Raw genomic sequence first — 22,378 nt, forward strand, 5'->3', positions numbered from 1 at the left:
TTCCATGCCCTGATCGTCATTTATTATTTCCAGCCCGACGGCATCTGTCCAGTCACCGGTGAAACCGCATTGACAGCTGCTTGCTCAAGCGGCAATGCGGCAGTGGCTGATGCCCTGCTCATCCGAGGAGCCACGCCTTATTCCCTAAACGCCCGTCAGATGTCGCCTCTAGCGCTGGCCGCTAAGAACGGACGAGCTACGTTGGTGATGAGGCTGCTGGATTCCGGTGCTGACGTCATGGGGTCGGGAGGGAAGAACCCGCTTATATTGGCAGCAGCTGAAGGACATGTTGAGGTTGCTGAAATGCTGTTAGCTAATGGTAAGAAAGGTTTTGCATTATTTGCCCTTTTGTCATCGTGGTCTTGGATATTCCAGACCTAAGTTTTTTGATACCTAGTTACATGATTTTTAATTAATTGCCTCATTCTTTAGGTGCGGATCCTGATGGAGTAGATACAGATGGACTATCCCCGTTATCATGGGCGTGTCTTCGATGCAGAATACCAACAGCTATCATTTTGCTGGACAAAGGAGCTAATATTGGTAAGTTACCTATTCCAAAAGCCTTTTACGAAAGACTACCCCATAATGATCCTTGTAGCTAAGTTCTCTCAGTAGTTTCCTCTCATGATCTATTGGTACTACCCATATTGGGCATGCCTCTTTTATTTATTATATCAAGCCTTCTAACACTGACCTGTCTTCTTTCTCCCAGAACACGCAGACACAAACGGCAGAACCCCTCTGGGGCTGGCGTGCGGGGGCACGGTGGATCTAGTGGAGATCCTTCTAGAACGAGGCGCGTCGCTGGAACGCGTCGACCAGAGTGGACTGAGGCCTCTAGACCGAGCTATTGGGCAGAGGAATATTCCCGTAAGTATCTGTTTTATCTATGAAAACTTGGTGAATAGAAATATGGTTCTTTTTTGAGTTTCGTAGTCAATCTGCAGCTGACATATGCACCAGAAAATATAGCTATAATAAAAAGTGTTCCTGCTAATAGATTTTGTCTTTACAGATCGTCAACTGTTTCCTGAAGAAAGGAGCAAAGCTTGGACCCACAACATGGGTCATGGCAGCAGGAAAGCCAGAATTTATGTGAGTGACACGTTTTTACCTAATCAGGTATACTGATTATATCCCTACATTTATAGATGGTTCTTATGTTCATCAGTGAAAGATAACACACATGATAAAATGATAAACCGGTAATAAATTCCATCCAATTTTCATCTCACTTCTCAGACCAATGATAAAGACAGAATCTGTTGCTAAATGACCCCTTCTACAGTGAAACTATAAAGTCCTGAAATTAAATGAGGGCACTGCTATCTTTCATGTAGCAACCCTATATAGCGAAACATAACTGACTTTGATACTTGAAATTTTGCCTGTTAACTTCCTACCTATTTATGTATTTTAAAAACAACTCACCATCCACAAAAAAGCTCTTATACAAGCTAGAAGGTGTTAATATGAAGGCTAATAGTGAAACCAATAAATATTTATTTAGATAACGTTATTACAACTGTATAAAAAAAACTGGATCTGTTGACGAAGGGCACACATAGCAAAGACATCAATTTCTCTTTTTGGACGGCCAGTTCTGTTTCTTCCAGAAGTTAGGAATATTCCATATTTTGCGCTCTTTGGCACGCTGGTCCGATATAACTATAAATTAAAATAAAAAAATCTTTTTGAGTTACACAATGCCCCCCAAATTCACACAATGTGAATTTAGTAAGTAAACAAACATATATCTTCAAGTATCAAAATGTTAAGGTTTGACTCAACTGAAACCAGATGAAACCTACAATCAGTGGTATGTAAACAATGTTCGACTTGGGCTCTAAACCTAGGTTTATCGATAAATGAAGCGTTGGTACTAATAAAAAATGAGTTATTACAATTTGTACAATGCTACATACCCGTCATAGACGCTGTACGAGCGTAAACATCCTCCAAATTCGACAAAATGTGTCCAGCTTTATGTTCCGCTAAACATTGTATTAAAACTCGATAAATAACTTCACTAGCTTGACTACAAATATTTTTCTTCATCTTCCTAATTGCAACCAAGCGTAAATTGTTGCTTTTAACTAGATTATCCTTATAATTTATAAGAAAATTCAAAAAAACAGCCAACCGCCTATTGACATAAACAATTGTTATGACTTTTATGTTTCTTTTCTAATGGTGCCAGGCTCCTGAAAATTTTAGTTCCTCAAACATTAATTTCAGGACTTTATAGTTTTACTGTATCTTCCAGGCTAATCCTCCTAAACAAGCTGCTAGAAGACGGGAACCTACTCTACCGGAAGAACCGTCCATCAGAAGCCGCCCACCGCTACCAGTACGCTCTGAAGAAGATCAACCCGCTCATCAGCGATGAAGGCCTGACGACCCCGACGCCGACGCAGCCGGTGCCTCACGAGCACGTGTCGGCGTTTGTGCAGCTGAAGACGAATCTGCTGTTGAATATGTCGCGGTGCAAGAGGAAGTTGAACGTGAGTTGGGGTGGTTTTTGCGTTTGGTGGTAGAATGGGGTGTGGTGTATGCGTATGACTGTGTCTTTGAACTAAGCCACTTGGGCTAGTTGTATATAGAAATCCTGCCTAGAGCTCCTTCCTGCTAGCTAGGTACACTGGTACATTACAGATAAATTACATGAACCACTTTTAGGTAACCTAGACAGTCAATTATTAGAGAGATGGTCGCTACTTGCAGTTAACCGATAATTTTAGTACTTACCTAATATGAAGTTCTTATATAATTTTATACTTTTACAGGAGCCAGCAGAAGCATTGGACCTAGCAGCGAGAGCATCAGTGCTGCGGCCGAACGCCTTCGAATGCGCCTACGCCATGTCCAGAGCTATTCTAGCGCTGAACAAACCTGCTGAAGCGCTGCCTCACGCCAGGCGCGCTTTACTTCTAGCGCCACAAAACGACATGTCAGCTGTCAGAACCCTAAAAGCGTTGCAGCAAGAAATATTGTCCAGAATGAACAGTCATGGGGACTCTAGGTCGGTTAGGAATTATGATTCAATTAGTCTGAATATGCCGTAGTGGGGTTTGCATTTGTTTGGAATGTTTTTATGTGTGACAGTTTGAGGCTAGCCAATTAGAGGACGGCTTTTGATGATAGGTTCGGGACATCGGATGGCAGCTGATAGTTTGGTGGAATTCAACGGATTGAAAGTACAATTTGAAGAGATTTCTTTGTTCCATTTTCAAAATTTTATTTATCGATTTCTTTTAAGAAAACAACTAAAGTTATACGATGAATTATAAAAAACTTATATACTTACTTAAAGAATGTTTATCCTAGTGTGAATTGTGACTTATTTGAATGACAATTAGATTTTAATTACTATTTATTGATTGAAATTTTATACATATTTTAAAACTATAATCTAACGATTTTAAACTTTAAACATATTATTATAATTTTCCATTTGATAATGAACTTGAGTAGGTATAGATTATTATATACTTGTGATGAGATATAATTTTGTGAATATGTTTTTTATCATACGATTCCTTGTGTGTTATTTTAACTTAGTTAAGCTCGAATACATTAAAATACCTTCGTTTACTTTTTTGTATATGGTTGCTTGCCATTTTTTGTAATGCTTTAAAGTTTTTTTATGAGGTGTAATATTTTAAACCTACCGATTACTTTTTGTTTTAAAGTGCCTTAAACTTTACTTAGTCTAATTTCGATGCAATTTTATGTTTATTTTAGACATACGAGTTAAACTCGATCTGTCCATTAATTACTTATTTAATTTATTACTTGTATTATTCAGTTTAAACCCAATTTTCCTACCATTGTAAACATGTAAAATATAAGTATGCCTAGGGTGACCATGTTTCATTGTTTTGTGAATTGAATGAATTTATTAATATTTATATCAAGCACATTATTTTGCTGAACCATTACAACTAATCCTATTGGAACATTATCATTAAACAAACTTTTTGATAATTTACCTACCTTCAAACCAATTACTATTTACTTACCTACCTACTAAACCAACCCATAAATTTTGTCAACAAATGAAAAGTTCATACAGTTGTATTATTGGCCAAATTCGATATTTAAGACTGATGTTTATATAAAAGTAAAAAAACATGACTTTTATGTATAGAGAACGTGTATTATCATAAGAATTTGTAAGTACAATATTACAGTAACAGTACATTATAAATTATAATAAACTTTTCATATAGCTTCAATTCGTTTCTTTCTTACTTTTCTCAATAGATATAACTACTTAACTTAAATTCCTTAATGTTATTTACAAGTGAACTTATTCTAAAACCATACAGTATATATTAATTAATACGACATTTTACACTAAACCATACATATTATATTCACATGGCAACACTAACTTAAGGCAGCACAATATCTTTGATATACTGATCGTTGTCATTATTATGAGCGTTGGCGATTTTATTGTGCAAGAAAAACGGGTCCTTATCATCCCTGTATTTACCATCTGATCTCAACATTGGATTATAAAACGATATTGGTAGAGGTGCATTAGTAGTACTTCTCATATAAACTGGAGTTAATACCAGAGGTACATATGTAGTTGTTGGTTTAATAGGAATTATTTTTGTTGGTGGCACATTTCTTTCTCTGAACAAGGGATGGTCAAATATCAAGCCATCTTTTTTAGGATAAATCTCTCGTTTTTGTCCTCCCTTACCGTGTCCAATTTCACTGTCTTTTATGTCCGATGTTATTTGGTTCTTGTATGGTGACCCTAAGTTTGTAGGGTGGAATATACTTTCTGGATTCATTGGTTCCGTCGTTATTTCAGAAAACAACTTGTTGCATTGCTCCGAATTAACTCTCCGCTGCATGGGACAAGTCTGAAAAACAAAGCACAATCTTAAATAAGTAACTAAGTAAGTACATAATATTATTAATAAGTACTAGGTCTTATTTCTATTTATTTCCCCTTTATTCATTGGAAGGAGACCCGTGCCCTAGCAGTGGGGACGTGATGGGTCGTGAAGATGATTCCCCTCTATTAAAGTCTACTGAATACTGGGCACCAGCCTCTATAGTAAAAGGCAAAACCATACTATAAAAAGAGTGCTGTACTTATCTCAAAATTCTCACTTAGGGGATTTAGATTTAAGCTGTGCTGGTGCAAGTCCGCTTAAAATTTAACTACTACTCACCACCAAAACCGAATCGACAACATTGAGCAGCTTCCTCTGCGACGCACAATGCTCGCTATACATCGGCGCTCCCATCAGACTGCCCACATACCACGCATTGAACGCGCTCCACTGCGGTACCGCCGTGAACTGAGTAATGAGATGCTTCATCTTGAAGTAGTCGAGGAATTGGTACCGGTTTAGAACGCCGAGCTCGGTTAGGAGACAGTGGGTTGATGGGGTCGTGTCTTTGCACTGGAAATTATAAATAATATATTTTAGGTACCTAAGTGTAATTTATTTAAGAGTAAGTACCTATACATTAGGGTAATTTCCATGGTATAAACCTAGGAGCCCTGCCTCACTAGGGCGCCATGGCGACGTCGAAAGCGAGGAACTGTATGGAACAACCTGACTTGGTGGCGTGCTTGTTGTCATACAGCCGCCAAGTGAGGTAGATACTACAGTCATATACATTTCAATAAGTACTAACTGCCCAACAAACATTTTACCCTCAGTTAAAGCTATTTTTATAACTTTAACCTGTATAACTGTGTTATAATTATCTCAGTTCTAACATAAAGCGATAAAGATGAGTTAACAAATGAAATTAGTGTTAACAGCAGGTTTAAGTGTTAACATGGTATTAGTCAAAGCAATTATAATTAAGATGTTATAGGTTGAAACTGTTTCTAGAACCTAAAGCTATACAAGAGTGCTCACTGACACCTGTTAACACTTATGGTTGTTAAGTGGTTTCCTTTAATACTCATATAAATCTTTAGGTGTCATATTGAATTTAGGCTGCAGGAATTGGTTATAAAGGAGATTTTGTCAAGAGTGCAGTAAGACAAGATTCTTACAGTGTTGGACAACTCAACAATGCAGTTTTAATCTTTAAGGTTAACTTAACTTACGCTTATAGCGTTAGGCAAGTAGACTGTAAAAGTAACGGTGTTAAGCAAGACTGTGCGGATCGGCTAAGACTGCATAATACCCTTGGCTAAGGGTGTTCTATTTCAAAAAGTGTAATAGATGACTGAGGTGAGTCTATATGTCTTAAATGTAAGTTCGCCATTTGCATTGGCGACCTAACCTATAAATTGCTGGGATAAACAATATTTTGCTTTAAAATACTTACTTATTTATGTGAATTTTGTCATTCCAGTCATGCCAATTGATTTATGAAACTAATGGACATACAGCAAGGATACAAAAAAATACAAAATTGAGTCGTCTATTTTATATTTACTTATGTTTCATTTGAAATCCTTAATAAATTCGGAGCGCATTAAAATTGAGGTGGGAAATATGGTATACATTACAGTAAAATTACAATGGCATATTATTTTCAATTCACAAAACATGTTAAGTCAATTTAATATATTATATTTACTGTTATTTAGTAATGATCAATACTGTCACTCTAATACTGTCGCGTATGATTGCTGTTGACACTATTATTTTCAAAGACATACAACTTGTATGGTAAAAGTGTATTTGAAAAACGGTAACATACTCACTTAACCCTTTTTTAGCAAAGAAATAAGAGTCAGGGAGTCAAATAACCATTCTACAACTACAACTATACCGGTAAAAGTTCTAGCTGAGAGTGATTAAACGCTCTTCTATAGTAACTTTAGCACTTCAATGACACCGTACTACAGGCTTTCTATAAGTTAAACACTTCAATGACACCGTTTTACAGACTTTCTAAAGCCTTTACTCTCAAAATCGTGGGCCTCTTTCGTGGTTATAAGTGAGTTAGAGCACTCTCCTACACCCTTATACAGCTATGTCTTAACACTTTAATTTTCGAATGGAACCATTATACAAGTTATATGAGAGTTTTTTTAACGCTACGATGTTAGTTGGGTGTTAGGTTACCATCGTTGGCAAAATCGTCATGGCGTCCTCTAAAATAAAATTGAATTTTACAGAATGTGAAAATAGCAGCCATGCATTTTTCCTTTTTTAAGTAATTTAGTTTAAAATCATCTTTATGTTTTTTTATTAAACTACACCACAATATTTCAACAACTCCAGAATATTTATATAACAACAAACAACAAATTTAAACTTACAAAAGACGGCCCACTAAAGTGCACCTTCTTGTGTTGCACGTAAGGTACAATCTCCACTCTATGCACAGAGGGCGCGGCGCAACTAGCTAGCGCGGTGTGAGGCACTAGCGGAGGGAAGTCGCAGAAACGGCGGCGGTTTTTCTGGAAAGATCATTTTCTACTTAAGCTGCGTACAGACCGGCCCAACGAACGCCCAACGATGGATATTTATCATACATAATACAGGGTAGATTTTGCAGCAACGAAGGTCAACGAAACCCGTTCGTTGGCGTTCGTTTGTCCGGTCTGTACGCAGCTTTATATAAACTTATTATAAAGGTAAATCGATACGTTGATATAATGTAAAGTTTGCATTACAAACAAAAAATTCAAAACGTAGGTATTGATTCTTCTTTTTCATAGCGTGTCACAATCTTAACTTTACGAGTCCATTCAAGTCACTGCTAGTTGCTGAATGTCCAATACATGCCAAAAGCCTACAGTTGATACCATATGAGCGGTGGTAGCTCAGTCGGGTAAGCGCCCGCTTCTCACGCAAGAGATGCGGGTTCGAATCCCGGCGCTGACATGTATGTCAGCGCCGGGACTAACTCATGGTACACCAATGAGTTCTTTTAACTTAAGTACAATACTGTATACCATCGCTCTTACGGTGAAGGAAAACATCGTGAGGAAACCTGCATATCTAGATTAAGCAGATCTAGATATGCAGTGAACCAGCGTGGTGGGAAATGGTCAAAGCTTGGGAAGGCAGTTTAGACCTTGGGGATATGCACAAAGGTTCCACTCGAGAGAGCCAGGTGCAGGTACTTACTCCCCCACAGAGAATAGAATAGAAAATACCATAGACTAGAATATTATACCTAGTTGATACGTCACTTGTACATCCCTTCAGCTGTGCAGTAGTGCCTTCAGCACTTTAGCTACGTAGATTTTGGTAGCCAGCTTTAGAACTCTTTTATTCCCATTCCGAACTGGCAATGATAAGTAGAGGCATCAAATCACCACTAAAAAAACGGTATTTAAAGTAGGTACTTACTGCTTATTCTAAAAAGTATACATAGGTACTATCGAAATTTCATTATAAAATAAAAAAGTTGTATTAAGTATGCATAAATACTTACAGATAGTTTAGAAGAACTGATTTGACAAATTGTATCGTTCTTGATAGAATGAGCGTGCCTGAAAAAAAATCATAACATAACTAGTTACTAACAGTAGTATTTTAACATGGTGTTAAATTATATTAATCTGTCAGAATTAAATATCGGGAAGTTACATTTACATGTAGAATAACTAATAAAAAAAATACTTGGTTTCGATACTACCCTACAATTTATTGATTTGCAGCATGTTTGCAGCGTAAGGCAACACATAAATAAAAATATTTAAGTATAGGTACAATAAACATCATTTAAACTCACTTGCATGGATTCGCCTGTTCCTTGTTATGAGGACAATTCTGAAAATTAAGGTAAGCACTTTAGCATATTTTTTGTTTTTCGTGATATACCTACCTAATTTTATTTAGGTAAGTAGGTACTTAAAGGACCTAACCTACAAACCCGCCGTGACATGAGAGACCAGATGTTTTTGCACAAAATTATCAACAACCATATTGACAGTCCATACCTACTTGGTAAAATGGCTTTGTACTGTAAAGGCAGCACCCGCCATCCAAAGATCTTTGTTATTAAAAATTGTAGTAGTAACTATACTAAAAACCGCTTCGCTATAAGAGTTACAATAAATCACATCATAAAACTGATATATTTAGCGAAAAACTCATTAATTTTAAGAAAAAAATTATTAGGTACTAACTAAAAAAATAGCGTAGTAGTTGATTTGTCTGTGAGTCACTTATCATATAAATGGGCAGTTCTTCTTTTTAACCTACATAACTTAGTCTCCATCAGTTGTAAAGAAAAAATCATGAGTTTTACAAATATTTATTTATTTATTTATATTTCAGCGTGCATTGTACTAAAAACACAACGGCTGTGCACGTTTACAAAAATATAAATTTATATTTTTGTATTTAAAATTACGTTACAGAGTGGTACATCCGCGTGACAGAGGAGTATTTCATACGAATCTTGGCTGTCTCCCGCCACTTCATCCTGCGCATATTCGATAATGTTACAAAAAATATATATGACAACATAAAATATGAAAAATTATTTAAACTCCAGAAGATATTACCTATTTAGTAAAACAAAATATATATTTTTAAATGATTTCTGAAATATTTAAAAAAATTGTTGAAAATTTGTCTCTTACTACCTAATGTTTTAGTAGTAACATTCTGTCACGTAGGTTGCCATTTAAAATATTTGTTTGAGCCACTCGTCCTCATTGCCATCGATCTGAGTTTAAGGTCTCCTTTTCCCCTTGGTAAGATTTCCCCTTTGAGATCCAGACACCGCGTATCGGCCACCCGCAAAGTGTGACAGGAGGTGCGTGTGTTTATTCGGCGACAGCTTCGTCACGTAGGTTATTGTTAAAATAAAATACAATGAAATTATTATTTTGTTATTTACTCATTGGTAATAACAATTACTTTGAAATCAACATGTGAATATTACACTTTATGTTACTGTTTAAATGCTAATCGACTTTGCAACACATTTTACCCCTCTGTCACACGACAAATCTGTCACATTCTTACCAAACACTCCAACCTGAGAATATTCATCAAAGAAAAATTGAAGAGAAACTACACGTTTTGGTTAAATTACGAAGCGAAAGGAACGTCCAATACACTTGCGCTTCATTAATAAAAAGTTTCGTTAGTGAAAAAGCTAATTTCGTGCTATTGTTCTCAAGAACAGACGATGAATGTGGTAGACTGTTTAATATGGTGGAGAATGATTTATCGGATGTTTGATGATAACATTAAAGTCCTTCCAGCTTCTAAGGTAATTAAAAAAGGAAAGAGTATTTTTTTCAAGTTCTAAGAGCCACTGCTGTATTTTCGAAATATGGCTGATTAAAACTTTAACAAATTACGTAATTTTCATTATGTTACTTAAATTTTAGGTTGCCGAAAATATTAATTGTGCAGATAAACATTATTTTATGTAGTTGGAACAAATTTGTCCTTTAAGTTCCTGAAATACGGATATTTCACTCTCCAGAGGTTCTCAAGTGTGATTTCATTAGTTATACTAATAATAAAGATATCTCCAGTTAATTTTTTGACTAACTTGAGACCATAATGATTTATATGTAAGTTACTAAATTATTATTTTTAAATAAAACTGTTTTATTCCAAAACGCTGCCGCATATTTAATAGAATAACAACTATGTCACATCGTTTACCACTCTGTAACGATTGGTGTCTCCTGGTAATCAACTTATTTTTGGTCGTTTATATGTTATGTTATAAATAGTGCAACTTTGGAAAAATCATATTGAATTTAGTCATTGATGTTAACGTCTATGCTGTTAATTTTTTACTGTAATTAGTAGCGAAAAAATATTTATAGCAAAAACAAGCTTCATTTTAGCTGAAATTGTGACAGAGTGGTAATAACTACTTAATAAATATTTTGTTATTACTAAAAATCCATTCTTTCATATGTTTTCTAAAATGGTATTTTGTTTATTAACTTATCAAAAAAGTTTCATTTTAATCGACGAAGACTATTTCGTTAAAATAAAATAAAAGATTCTGTGACGAAGGTGTAATTTTCTTTGCCTTATCCACGTATTATGTTCTGAAAATCTTGAAAAAATACTGAAACTTCGCGGCCAACCACCTTTTTCGATAGAATAGAAATGTAGCTATCATAAAAATTATAAGAGTTCACCAAAAAGCTAAAGTTATTTTTTTCAAATTCGGGATAATTTTTTATCCATTATGTAGGTTAAAAAGAAGAACTGCCCAAATACATAGTACATGGGTAATATACCTAATTATATAATTATTATATAAGTACCTAATTATATTGTTGATTGTTAACTTTATGCATCTTAAGCAGTTCAGTGTTGTTCTGAGTATTTAGTAAAAAAATTGGTGTGAAAACTTTATTGGCTTGTGTGTAAACCATATGTTAATTTATAATATGTAATAGTATAAGCTGTTTGTTTTCCAAATAAAGAAAAATTTAAAAAAAAAACAAAAAAATACCTAAAAAAAATACGGTACCTACAAAGCTGATTTCATCACATCAGAGAAAACTAACGGGACTTGAGAATCTTGAAATATACATAATTAGCTAAAGTAGCTAAACGAATACATTTCTAACTTACCTCACTCAAAACATCAAACGTGCACGCCAAGACTCGATTAATCAGACAATCGTACTCATATCCGTCTAGAGGCTTCGACAAACACTTGGTGAACACTCGTGCCTTGGCTTTACTCCATTCAGGGTAGTTGTTGGTGAAATTGTCCAGTAACTTCACGAAAGCTTCTGAGTTGAAACTGCCGTTGGATGCCAGTACTTCTAGTTGTTGGAACACGCAGGATTCTTTTTCGCACTGTTGAAAGAGACACATGTATTAAAATATGTCTTGGCAGCTCCCTTAAACAACCCCATTCCACACCTTTCCATGATATTGACAGTGGCGCCACCTACAAACCGCATTAAATTAAGAAAATTTCTTACCGTTTTTTTAACATTTTGTAATCTTTTACATTTTAATCTAACTACCTACCTACTGATAAATAGTTTTGTTCCATGATATTATCTACTTACAGAAAGTGGAACCACTTTGACATCATGGTACTTGATCTTGGGTGTTTCTGTAGTAGTGGACACCACCTGTCCAATATCTTCTAGTCTGAGTCTCTTCTCCTTACTCCATGTCGTTTTGAACGAACACTTGTGTCTGATTGCAGGTTTTATAAACTCCAACATATCGCAGCAGTCTAAAGGGTCCTGGAAGAAGATAGTTGAATTTTATTGGTAAGTACTACTTAAATATTTTTTTTATTCATATTTATTGTATGAAATACCTATATATATATATATTTGTATGAAATATTATCAGCAATCTAATTATCTAAAAAAGCCATCTTATTCAAAATTAAAGACAAGTGGTAACTAGTTACTTACAATAACAGTAGGTTCTCTGTTTTCTTTAACTTTAACTTCAGGAGTTTTTGGTGTGTATGGAATGAACTGAAAATATATAAAAAGTGTAAGTATATTTATGTAGGTAGGTATGACAGCAAAGCTAATTAGTTTTGAAAAAAAATTAAAACAGTTGACCACCAAAACATTGTCTATACTGAAACACATTTTCTTATGTGTTGCTTTCAGCCATATATTAAAGATATAGATCCGCGTTAAAATATTAGTAAATTGTTTCTAGAGTACTTGAACTTCAATTAGGTAGTAACATACCTCTGGTTCATTGGTTTTCGGTTCGTGTGAGTAGTAGTGTATGACTTTGTTGAACCCGCACCTCTTCAGGACTGTAGAGTCGAACAGGGGAGGAACGTCGCAGCATTTCGTGCTGAAGTACTGAAACATTACAGCATTATTTGTGAAAAACTAAGTTTACGAAAGTGGGATATAAAAAAAACACACTACATAGAGGACAATAATGGTTCATGCAGAGAATATTTTTAGGAGAATTCCGTTTACCTAATACCTCCAGTCAAGTTAGTGTATATCGTTTTATAACAATATCGATAAATCGGTTTACCAAACTTTTAGGTAGGACCCCACGACCTCATACGAGGACCTAATGCGAGACCCACGACAGGGCTCAGATAAAGCAGCAGTTTGCAGCCGCAGAAATCTAGAAGTTGTGAATTTTTTGGTCTCTGGGTATCAGGAGGTTAAGTGTGTAAAAAGTACCTTAATACTTACATTCTTCAAGAACCATACAGGACGTTTCTCCAACGGCAGCCATCTTTCAAGTTCTTCGTACCGACTGAAAATATAAGCAAAAACATTTTCACCTGTGGACTACTTATTAGTTTATGAACGCGAGATAAGTAGGTAGGGTAATAATGATGTTAGGTACCTTTGTGAAAACATATATTTGAAGCCAGCCAAAGAAGACAGTGGGGCGCAGGCATCATTCTTTCTCAGACCTTGTTCAGGGCAGTGCTGTAAACATAGTAAAATATGATTAGGCACACTGAAAAACGTACATACTAAACTATACTCATCATCTAAGATGAAGAGTTTTTAACTATGTTTAACACCTACTTACCAAAGAATAGGTATCTATCTATTTCCTTTGCTCTTCTGAGGTGCCCGAGCCATCAAAAGAATGACCTTTTCATCGTCTTCTTTCCTTGAGACAACCCATGATGTCCAGTCCAGCAGTTAGGCTTGTCACTACACAGACAAAAATAAAACCCACACGTGTTTCTACAAACATTATCATCATCATCAGACAGGAATCGTCCACTGCTTGGACATAGGCTTATAGGCTGGCAAACTTATATATACCAGCTTTTTCACATAAGAAGTCAAGTTGTATGCCAATAATTCATCTAAGTAGGTTCCCAAATCGGATCTGATAACGCCAAGTCTACACTCACTTCCTGTTGCCAATATTCCTTTGCACATAAACCCCCAAATACAATAAAAACTACTTACACTGATGAGATTGTCAACAACACAGTGCAGCAACTCCTGCCCGGGACACGTCCCGGTGTAGACCCGGGGACGGTCGGCAGAGAAGCACACGGTCACGGCAGTTTCCACGGCTCCGTGCCATGCTGACGGTACATGCGACTGGATCGCCGCTGTGTATGAGGATTGTGGGGGTAATGCGTCATCGAAGCCCAGGAGCGAGTTTATGCACGACCATGGTTGGCACTGGAAGGAAATTTATCGATAATTAGAAAATATTCAATCTGATCAGAATATTATTAATATAAGTGTAGGATATAGCTTATAGGAGACATATACATATATGTATATGTTCTAGCACAGAAGATTTTAGGCAGGGGCCTAGACTAGACTTCTCTAGACACTATTATTGTGATATTATGGTGTGCTTCTATAGGTAATTTATAACAATGGGTATAACAGAATTAATCATAAATGAGAATCACTAATTACAAGTGAGTATACCTAACGGTTAGGTAGGTAGTTATTAGATAGGTACTTACCAATTTGGAGTTCTTCAAATACGATGAACCAAATTTGGATTGACCGAAGACCTTTAAACATAAACAATTGATAAAACAAGAACAAAGCATTGGAATTATTCATTAACATTTGATAGGCACATAAATTGCGTTGTAAAATTGGTATTCACTCGATGATGTTCACATACTTATAAATAAGTGTAAAAATAGAGTTTTCACTATGTGAATAGCCAGTTTCTATAACTTTTGAAGGTAAAAAAGTATAAAGCTTGGCTTTTATCACCTTAGCTGGGTAAATTAAATTAACACTTTAATAATGTCTTTAAAATTAATTAACTTTAAAGACGTAGTTAAAAATTAATGTTTTAACTACCTATCTATTTAGATATCAGTGAGGTATAATTTTATATGAAAACTTACTCCATTAATGAAAAAGCAAATTAACAGGATTCTCATGTTAACACGACAAACTCTCAAGAACAACTATAAGTAATTTAATCTTGCAGTTTGTTCCGTCGACATTATGTATCAGACATTATGTACAGGCCAAAGATCAGGGCAAGTGATAAAATGGTCATAACTTGTGGATTTTTATAGTAGGTATAAATAGGTTACTATAGGATTTACTGGCAATTTTCAATTAACTATACGCTTCAGTTGTTTCGCACCAGGATTTTTTCTTCTACTTACGTCAAGTTATTTAATAAAATATATTCAGACACATTTCACATTTACTTACAAACGTCGTATGGTGATTGCATGTCGAATAGTTAAACAATTATTAGCATTTCGTATCATGTTCGGCTATCTGCATGAGAAGTGCGGGTTTTGTCCCCGTTCGAGTAGTGGCGAATAAACGCGAATTTGTATGTCGCCACCTAGCGGTATACGCGCTGCACTAGCCCCGCGCCATACAAATCACAATGGGCGTTTTGGGACCTATGTCCAATAAAGATGAGTCATACATCGTTGGATAGCTCTTTTCAAGTGAGCGAAAAAATATTATGACGACAAATCCGTATAAGTTGTCCATTTTGAAATAAGTATATTCGTCGGAAGGAAGTATTTTTCTATGGCATTGCACTGATGACAGTTAGGGCGTAATACACGTAAACACGTATTATTAAAATGGGAAAATTACTTTCACCTGGTTTTATTTACTGAGAGGATAAACAAATATAATATTATAATGAATGATGATCATTTTTTACTATACTTAAGTAAAAATTAATGTGAAAAAATAACAAAAACATTACAATTACAGAAATCCTAACTAATATTATAAATGCGAAAGTAACTGTGTCTGTCTGTTACTCTTTCACGCCAAAACTACTAAACGGATTTGAATGAAATTTGTTATACCTACGTATGGTCTAGACCCTGAGAAAGAACAGTTGCCCGAGCACAGGATTCGAAACCTCCGTTTACGTTGCGTATCGTCAAATGTCACTGTCAAAATGTAAGGCAAATTTGTTAGTTCCAAAAGTGGCATTTGTTTTTTCCATGTTAGGTGCAATTTCACCAAACGCTAAACGTATTTAGTAGCCAGTCATACATCTGTCAGTTAGTACAAAATGTATTTAAAATTTGATTTAAATACGTTTAGCGTTTGGTAAAAGCGACCCTTCGTGTAGATTCGAAAATAGTATCGAATCCTATGCTCGCGCCTCAGGCTACTTTTTATCCCGGAATTCCCACGGGATTTTTTTAAGGCGAAGCTCGCGGAATCATCTAGTACAATATAAAAACTTTCAAGGTACGATTATTCTAATTCGACAGTAAATCAGAACTAGCGCTTAAAAAAATACCTTTTCAACGACGTATCACTCATTTCTATTGGTCATGGTCCCAGCTAGCAGCTCCCATAGATTTGTGCCTATTATCATTTGAGTAGATTTTTCACTGCCCGATCGGTTAAGAAAAACCTACACTTTTCATTTGTCTGTGGGACGCAGTTCAATGTACTCAAACATAAATATAAAATTGCTAGTTTATATTCAAAAGTAATGGTAATGAATGAAACACATTACCTAGTTTTCTAGCATAATTTATTGGAGCTTTATAAATAAACTAAGAAAAAGTTTTCACTAATTCCTCAATCATCATACAATCATTATAGCAAGATAATCTTGTATCAATTTTGGTGGGTAAAAAGAAAATCAATAGTATATTTGCAATTATTTTGAGGCATGTTTATTTTGGAACGTAAACGTTTTTGTTTGAGTAGGTAGGTATCTCGGTTTTGGCCTTAGTGTACAAAAAAAATATTGTAATTTGTATATCGCTAATCTCACAAAAAGCCATAAGTATTCATTGCAAATATTTTATCTCACAAAGATACACATACTTAGTCATTAAAAATTCTGTACTGAAATAGTTAGAAGTTATGTTTGAGATTATGCATTTTTCACTGTGTAATCGTAAAAAACAGATCGTACAAAATGTAAAATCGTTGGTTGGTAAACATCCAAACATTACAGATACAGCTCAAGGTGGTTTCGCTTTTTATTTTTAAACCAATAATATAGTAAGCAAACACTTTTTGTTAGAAAAAATACTAAGTTTAACGGAAAATTAGTTCATCACAGATGAATCGTATAAAACTGCAAACAAGCTCCTCGCCGACTGTGGTACTGAGTGTCTCCAATGTAATCGATCTCTTAATATTAAAATTGAACCTGAAAAGAGAAGACATAAAAGTCACATTAGTTTCTATAATCTAATCTACAAAACAAATTTATAACTTACAAATAAGTAGATTAATAAAACTGATATATTTAAGTTCGATTATGGTGCTTTGCGGAAAGGTAACGCCTGGTAAATTGGACAGTCAAAAGGAGTTTTGTAAAAGCACAAGGGTAAAACTTTGTCAAAGGTAATTTTGATTTAAATCTCAAGAAGTGACCACGTATAAATTTACAACAATCTTTATTTTGTAATTAAATACCACTAAATAATGCAACAAAAATCCGCCATCCACATAATGGGGTCATGGGGTGCACAAAGAAGCCTTCCCGAATGACCTGTCACCTCCTGTCTCTTATATTATTGTATACGTTCAGCGCAAAATGGGCAGTTAGCGACTATGATATTAATCTGGTTGGTCAAAGCTTTCACCATGGTGACAAGCCCTACTTTTAGTCACGTGTTCCTAACTAAATACAATAGCAATAAGAATACCAACCTAGATTATCTAAATCCGATCACAGGAAGGCTCCGAAGCCGAACGCCCGCTTGATGCTCTCGAAGTAGTAGCGCTTCCAGTTCTCCCTCGTCTTGTCCACCTCGGCCGAGGGCACCAGGTGCTGCTTCACCGTCACCACCGTGTGGTCGTCCTGGAAAAATGGAGATCATTTCATCAGGTAGGAGAATAAATTAAAGACCAAGCTAACTTGTTTAACTATATTACTGGAACTGTAATTTCTTGTCTGTAATGTCTATCTATTTTTTTTTCTTTATTTCATTGTTTAAGTTAGTTTAAGCTGATGTAATAAATAAGATTATGTCTATGTTTCATTGCAGCTCAGAAAGACATGGATATTATCATTGTTTTCAGAAATGTATCATGTTAATAACATGAAATGCAAAATACATTCAGCACAATCCCCATAAATTTGTTTAATACATAACTAACTAGCTTTATGATAATAAGTCATATTTTTTCAGTTGTGTCTTTAAATAATATTCAGTTAAAAATGGAGACTGCTATATTCCATTCCATGGGGAAAGACATGTGATACAAACATAAACTACCCTTATTTGAATGTAATAAGAATAAGGGTTTTGACAGATGTCTTTCCCCGTGGAATGGGATATAGCTGGTTGTAGTCCTTTTTATTTAAATATTTGTGTTTTGTTTTATGAATAAGGTACACATCATAGAGCAAAGCTCTCAAAATCTTACCTTCTCATTGATATCAATAGTGACTTCGGAGAAGTGCTGTTCAGGCCACTGTTTGTACCGCCAGTACTGAACAATCTTCTTATCTGGAACAAGTTCTTTGAATTCACCCGTAATGTTGCCACCAAAGAGCGCAAACTTGCCTCCCTTCTCCGCCTCCATCTTGACATGGCCTTGAGTGAAAGCTGTCACCATTTCTATCCTCGTCAAAGCATCATAGAACTCTTTCCCTCTGCATTGGAACGTTTCTGATATTTCAATAGATTTTGTGTCAAGTTTAACACCTACTTCTGACTTCTGTGTTGAGACTATTGGTTCCATGTTGACCTTTTTGTTGAAGCCGCTGGTTATGGTGGATACATTGTCGGGTTTGACGGATGTTTCTCCCTTCTTGGGAAGAATTAGGCCTTTTGAGAACTCCTCTTTGAGGCTCCGGATGTACTCTTTGAGTTGCTTCCGTATTTCGTCTCGGCCGTAGTTGTGCATGAAGGATTTTACTCTTTGGGCTTCTTCACCACTTCCTTTGATTGTCACAGTTATCTGAAAATTTTAAGAGATATTTTAAAATATAAATTAAACAATTATCTAATGGCTAGTTTGAATTAAGTAAAATTGAATTGTAATCAAATTTCGTAAACCACAACAGGAAATTGAGGTTAAATGAACTGTTTCAAAGGTAGTGCTCTCATAACTACAGGCTCTCAATAATACAACTTAATGGTATACATGCCATGACATGATAACTTAATTAAATTACATGACTAACTGTGAGTTTCATACTTTGACATGGCCATAAAATAAAGCTACATAAGATAACGATTTTCAAAATACTTACGTCTACTTCGCCAATATCGTTTTCTTCTGATAAATTAGGTATTTCTATTTCGCCCTTGATGACATCGCTACCACCCGCGATGCGGCCCTCCCACTTCAATTTCAGGTTCCACTCGTAGAAGAATATTAACTTCCCTTTCCTGTTGTTCGCCGACGCCTCTCCGTCAATCTTTTCCACCTCCGATATCTTACAGTCCACACCGTTTTGGGTTATGTTTAAGTTAGTTAGAAGTTCCTTCAGTCGGTCTTTAGACCAGGGTCCAGCGTTCTTCTCCGTCCAGTGCCAGTTGTTGACGTTGGTAGCGTCGGGACGCTCCTCCACTATCCATCGTGGGTCACCTTCTCCCCATTTAGCCATGATTCAAGTCTTTGTGAGATCACCGAATCGATTGAAATAACACTGTGAACTGCACTTGTCAGATTTCTATGACACAAACTCTTTCGCAAAAGCTTTGGACAACAGCTTGGTGTACCACTTAGTTAAATTAAAGTGTAAGTTTTCGTTTAGCGATTACTGCGGCAGGTTGATTAGAAATTATTCACATTCACAAATTTTCGAGAAACGTCGTGATCATGCTCGGCTGCTATTTGACAGTTGACAGTTAAAATGTGGCCATGCTTGGTAAAAATATTTGGCTATAACGATTTTTTTAATCGTATTTTTAAGTTTAGTGTGTTCGATAAAATGATTCCGCTTGCTTAAACACAAATAAGCATAGATAGGAATGGCAAAGTGTCCAAAATGCAAGATAACGAATCTCAACACTAATAATGTTGTTTTAGACCTAGAAATTAAATTAAATTATAGATCTTTACTGTATTGAAAGAGTTTCATGTATTTAAAAACTTCACCAAACAAAGGTTGGTTGGAAGAAATTGCTTCTTGGCAATAAGCCCGCCTTAGTATGCACTACTTTTTAAGTCTATTTTTGTATTTATTTAGCATTTTATTGTAAATAAATAAGAAAAGCAAAAAACTACTTTTTATGAGGTTGATACTGTACCTAACTTAAGTACGATATGTTTGATTGTTTTATACCTATATGCATTCATTGAGAGACATTATGAAATATAATAATATTACCCGAAATATGGCATATTATATTTTATATGGCAACCCTAACCTAAATTCTATGGTTTTCTAGAAATCGGTGCTGCCAACCTATAGAAAAATAATTCTGCCGGATGTTGATAAACGTTCCAATACACGCTGTTTGAAATACTCACTAGAAAGCGATTAGTTATTATTCTGAGAAAAATCTGAATAATAACTTTTTTGCGCTAGGTAGGTAAATAGGTAGGGCTGTTTGTTTACTTGCTTCAGTATGCTCGTTTCATGGTTAGTATAATATTCTAGTATATGAGTGAAACCACGGTTTTAGAGGTAACTACCTATATTTACTTCCAAAGCCCGTGGCTCGTGCTCTTGCGGATTCAAATCGTGCCCATAGTAAAACGACCTAGTACCAGCATGGTCCTAGCTGTGCGTTCGTTTGATGTAAATCGACCTAACTATATGAGCATTTTTGTTAACGTTGTGTTTTTAATGTTGTTTGTGTTAAGTAGGTAGTTACCTATTTACTTATACTTACTTGTATATATTATTTGTTTAGGTGTGTCAGCTTTTGCGAGCTTTTGCGAGCCTATTGTGAGGTACTTACCAACCAAATACTATTACTACCACTTACCGAACTCTATTCGTGCATGTACATACATAAATGGAACCTCAGGTTTATCTTCAGGATTAGTTAGGTACTTACTTACTTAGGTACTTCTATAACAAGAAGCAGAGGGCTGGCAGATCCTAGAGAACACAAGTTCTCGAGTGTCCACCTCCTCCTTATTATATTATAGCATTGAAATCCTTATAGCGGGCTGGATGAAGAAGGCGGCAGAGAAACTTGCCGCTTATGGCCTAACTATCTCCCTTTCTGTTATTGATTAAGTATTTTAAATTAAACCTGTAGCGTCACATGTTATAGTCACGTTTTGCAATGTCAGCTTTCTAGTAACTTCCAGTAGCGATCAATGCGCGGACGCTAGTCGTCTCGCGCCCGTCACTTGGAACACACTTAAGAAAATGTAATTTGATTCAGTAAATAGTTTGGCCTCAAGAATCCTGCATTCGTCATTTACCTTCAACCCCATAGCCACCTCTATAAACCCTAAACTGGTGACCTCCGACAAACTGAACACGCAACCTTCGGAAGAAATTATGGAGTCAGCACGGCGATGACGCGGCGCAGCATGGAACGGCGTGGACGAGACGGCTCCCCCAGCAAGGCCATGGGGTAACAGGCGACAACATACCTATCAAGAAATTGAACATCTATCTACTGGAAGTGCATCACCCCTTCACAAAATTTGGTTACGCAACGCAGAAGTAATTAGCGTATCGAAGCATCTCAAGTCAGGACCTGGATGAGCGGAACACACATAGAAGTTACGATTGCGCGTTCACGACGGCAGGTCAACGGGCGGTAATCGGCGCTTCTGAAGTTAGCGAGTTGTGGGCTGTTTTCCTCGCTGCGAGGCTGCCGAGCTGGAGCATAGTGGACTGGTCCCCCACGCGGAGGCTCACTCGAGGGTCCTCAAGGAAGTTCCCGCCAGGATGGATGAGAGATGCAACGAAAGAAGCTATTTTTAGATCGGAAATTCCCACATGGTTCAATCACACACGAGGTCGGATTCGCAGAACCGAGGTAGCCGCGTTCATCTTGCACGGTCAGCGGAATGTGATAAGCGCGTCGCGAGTGAACATAGTGCTACGTAGTTTTACCAAGTGGTTTATTGTGTGATTTATAAGTTTGATTTGTTCATTTTGTATCAGTATTGAAATGTAATTTTGTGATTTCTGTTTTGTTTGATATTGTACGTTTCAAGTTTAAAGCTCCGTAAGAGAGGCTTTTGTAACATAGGTATTACGTATTGTACTTGAAAATTTTTGACAAAAATTTTGAAAAAACGGGGGAAGTGATGTAGCGTCACATGTTATAGTCACGATTTGCAATGTCAGCTTTCTAGTAACTTCCAGTAGCGATCAATGCGCGGACGCTAGTCGTCTCGCGCCCGTCACTTAGAACACACTTAAGAAAATGTAATTTGATTCAGTAAATAGTTTGGCCTCAAGAATCCTGCATTTATCAAGAATCATAATTCGTCATTTACCTTCAACCCCATAGCCACCTCTATAAACCCTAAAAACCTATCTAAGGGTAGGTATAATTACTACTTCTTATAACCAGCAGCCTAAGCCCGTCCCACAATATGTTACATCATCACCAAATAACAATTACCTAAATACATAAGTACCTA

At 36.1% G+C, this 22,378-nt stretch overlaps 3 protein-coding genes across 3 annotated transcripts in view; 1 reads left to right on the plus strand and 2 right to left on the minus strand.

Moving 5' to 3' along the window:
- Nucleotides 1–4,241, plus strand: part of LOC119692537 (protein TANC2) — a 171,439-nt gene extending 167,198 nt beyond the window's left edge. The window contains exons 13-18 of the mRNA XM_048629497.1: nt 34–319; nt 433–543; nt 716–873; nt 1,019–1,098; nt 2,270–2,507; nt 2,790–4,241. Coding sequence (XP_048485454.1) covers nt 34–319; nt 433–543; nt 716–873; nt 1,019–1,098; nt 2,270–2,507; nt 2,790–3,068 — 1,152 coding nt within the window. The 3' untranslated portion in view covers nt 3,069–4,241. The remainder of the gene's footprint in view (nt 1–33; nt 320–432; nt 544–715; nt 874–1,018; nt 1,099–2,269; nt 2,508–2,789) is intronic.
- A 137-nt stretch (nt 4,242–4,378) lies between these two features.
- LOC105383527 lies at nt 4,379–14,910 on the minus strand. Its single transcript, XM_048629597.1, has 14 exons — nt 14,749–14,910; nt 14,350–14,400; nt 13,832–14,053; nt 13,248–13,333; nt 13,091–13,154; nt 12,620–12,739; nt 12,329–12,394; nt 11,969–12,166; nt 11,520–11,750; nt 8,689–8,726; nt 8,389–8,446; nt 7,265–7,402; nt 5,202–5,435; nt 4,379–4,886 (listed from the first exon to the last, which is right to left on the minus strand). Exons 1-14 carry the CDS (start codon nt 14,782–14,784, stop codon nt 4,401–4,403), a joined length of 2,028 nt encoding a protein of 675 aa, XP_048485554.1. The 5' UTR covers nt 14,785–14,910; the 3' UTR covers nt 4,379–4,400.
- A 1,449-nt stretch (nt 14,911–16,359) lies between these two features.
- On the minus strand, nt 16,360–19,677 carry LOC105383529 (activator of 90 kDa heat shock protein ATPase homolog 1). The gene is made up of 4 exons (XM_011553588.3): nt 19,065–19,677; nt 18,233–18,769; nt 17,513–17,663; nt 16,360–17,006 (listed from the first exon to the last, which is right to left on the minus strand). The coding sequence occupies exons 1-3, from the start codon at nt 19,419–19,421 to the stop codon at nt 17,532–17,534; spliced, it is 1,026 nt and encodes a 341-aa protein (XP_011551890.2). The 5' UTR covers nt 19,422–19,677; the 3' UTR covers nt 16,360–17,006; nt 17,513–17,531.
- Nucleotides 19,678–22,378: the final 2,701 nt, after the last annotated feature.

The sequence above is a fragment of the Plutella xylostella genome, chromosome 23, assembly GCF_932276165.1.
Source record: "Plutella xylostella chromosome 23, ilPluXylo3.1, whole genome shotgun sequence".
Taxonomy (NCBI): Eukaryota; Metazoa; Arthropoda; class Insecta; order Lepidoptera; family Plutellidae; genus Plutella; species Plutella xylostella.

Coding starts and splice junctions, on each gene's coding strand:
- LOC105383527 (XM_048629597.1), bottom strand. CDS start 14,784: ATGAGAATCCTGTTAATTTGCTTTTTCATTAATGGA. Junction 12,167..12,328: donor ACAGAGAACCTACTGTTATT/GTAAGTAACTAG, acceptor CAATAAAATTCA/ACTATCTTCTTCCAGGACCC. Junction 4,887..5,201: donor TTGTCGATTCGGTTTTGGTG/GTGAGTAGTAGT, acceptor TTTGTTTTTCAG/ACTTGTCCCATGCAGCGGAG.
- LOC105383529 (XM_011553588.3), bottom strand. CDS start 19,421: ATGGCTAAATGGGGAGAAGGTGACCCACGATGGATAGTGGAGGAGCGT. Junction 18,770..19,064: donor ACGATATTGGCGAAGTAGAC/GTAAGTATTTTG, acceptor TAAAATTTTCAG/ATAACTGTGACAATCAAAGG. Junction 17,664..18,232: donor CTATTGATATCAATGAGAAG/GTAAGATTTTGA, acceptor CCATTTTTCCAG/GACGACCACACGGTGGTGAC.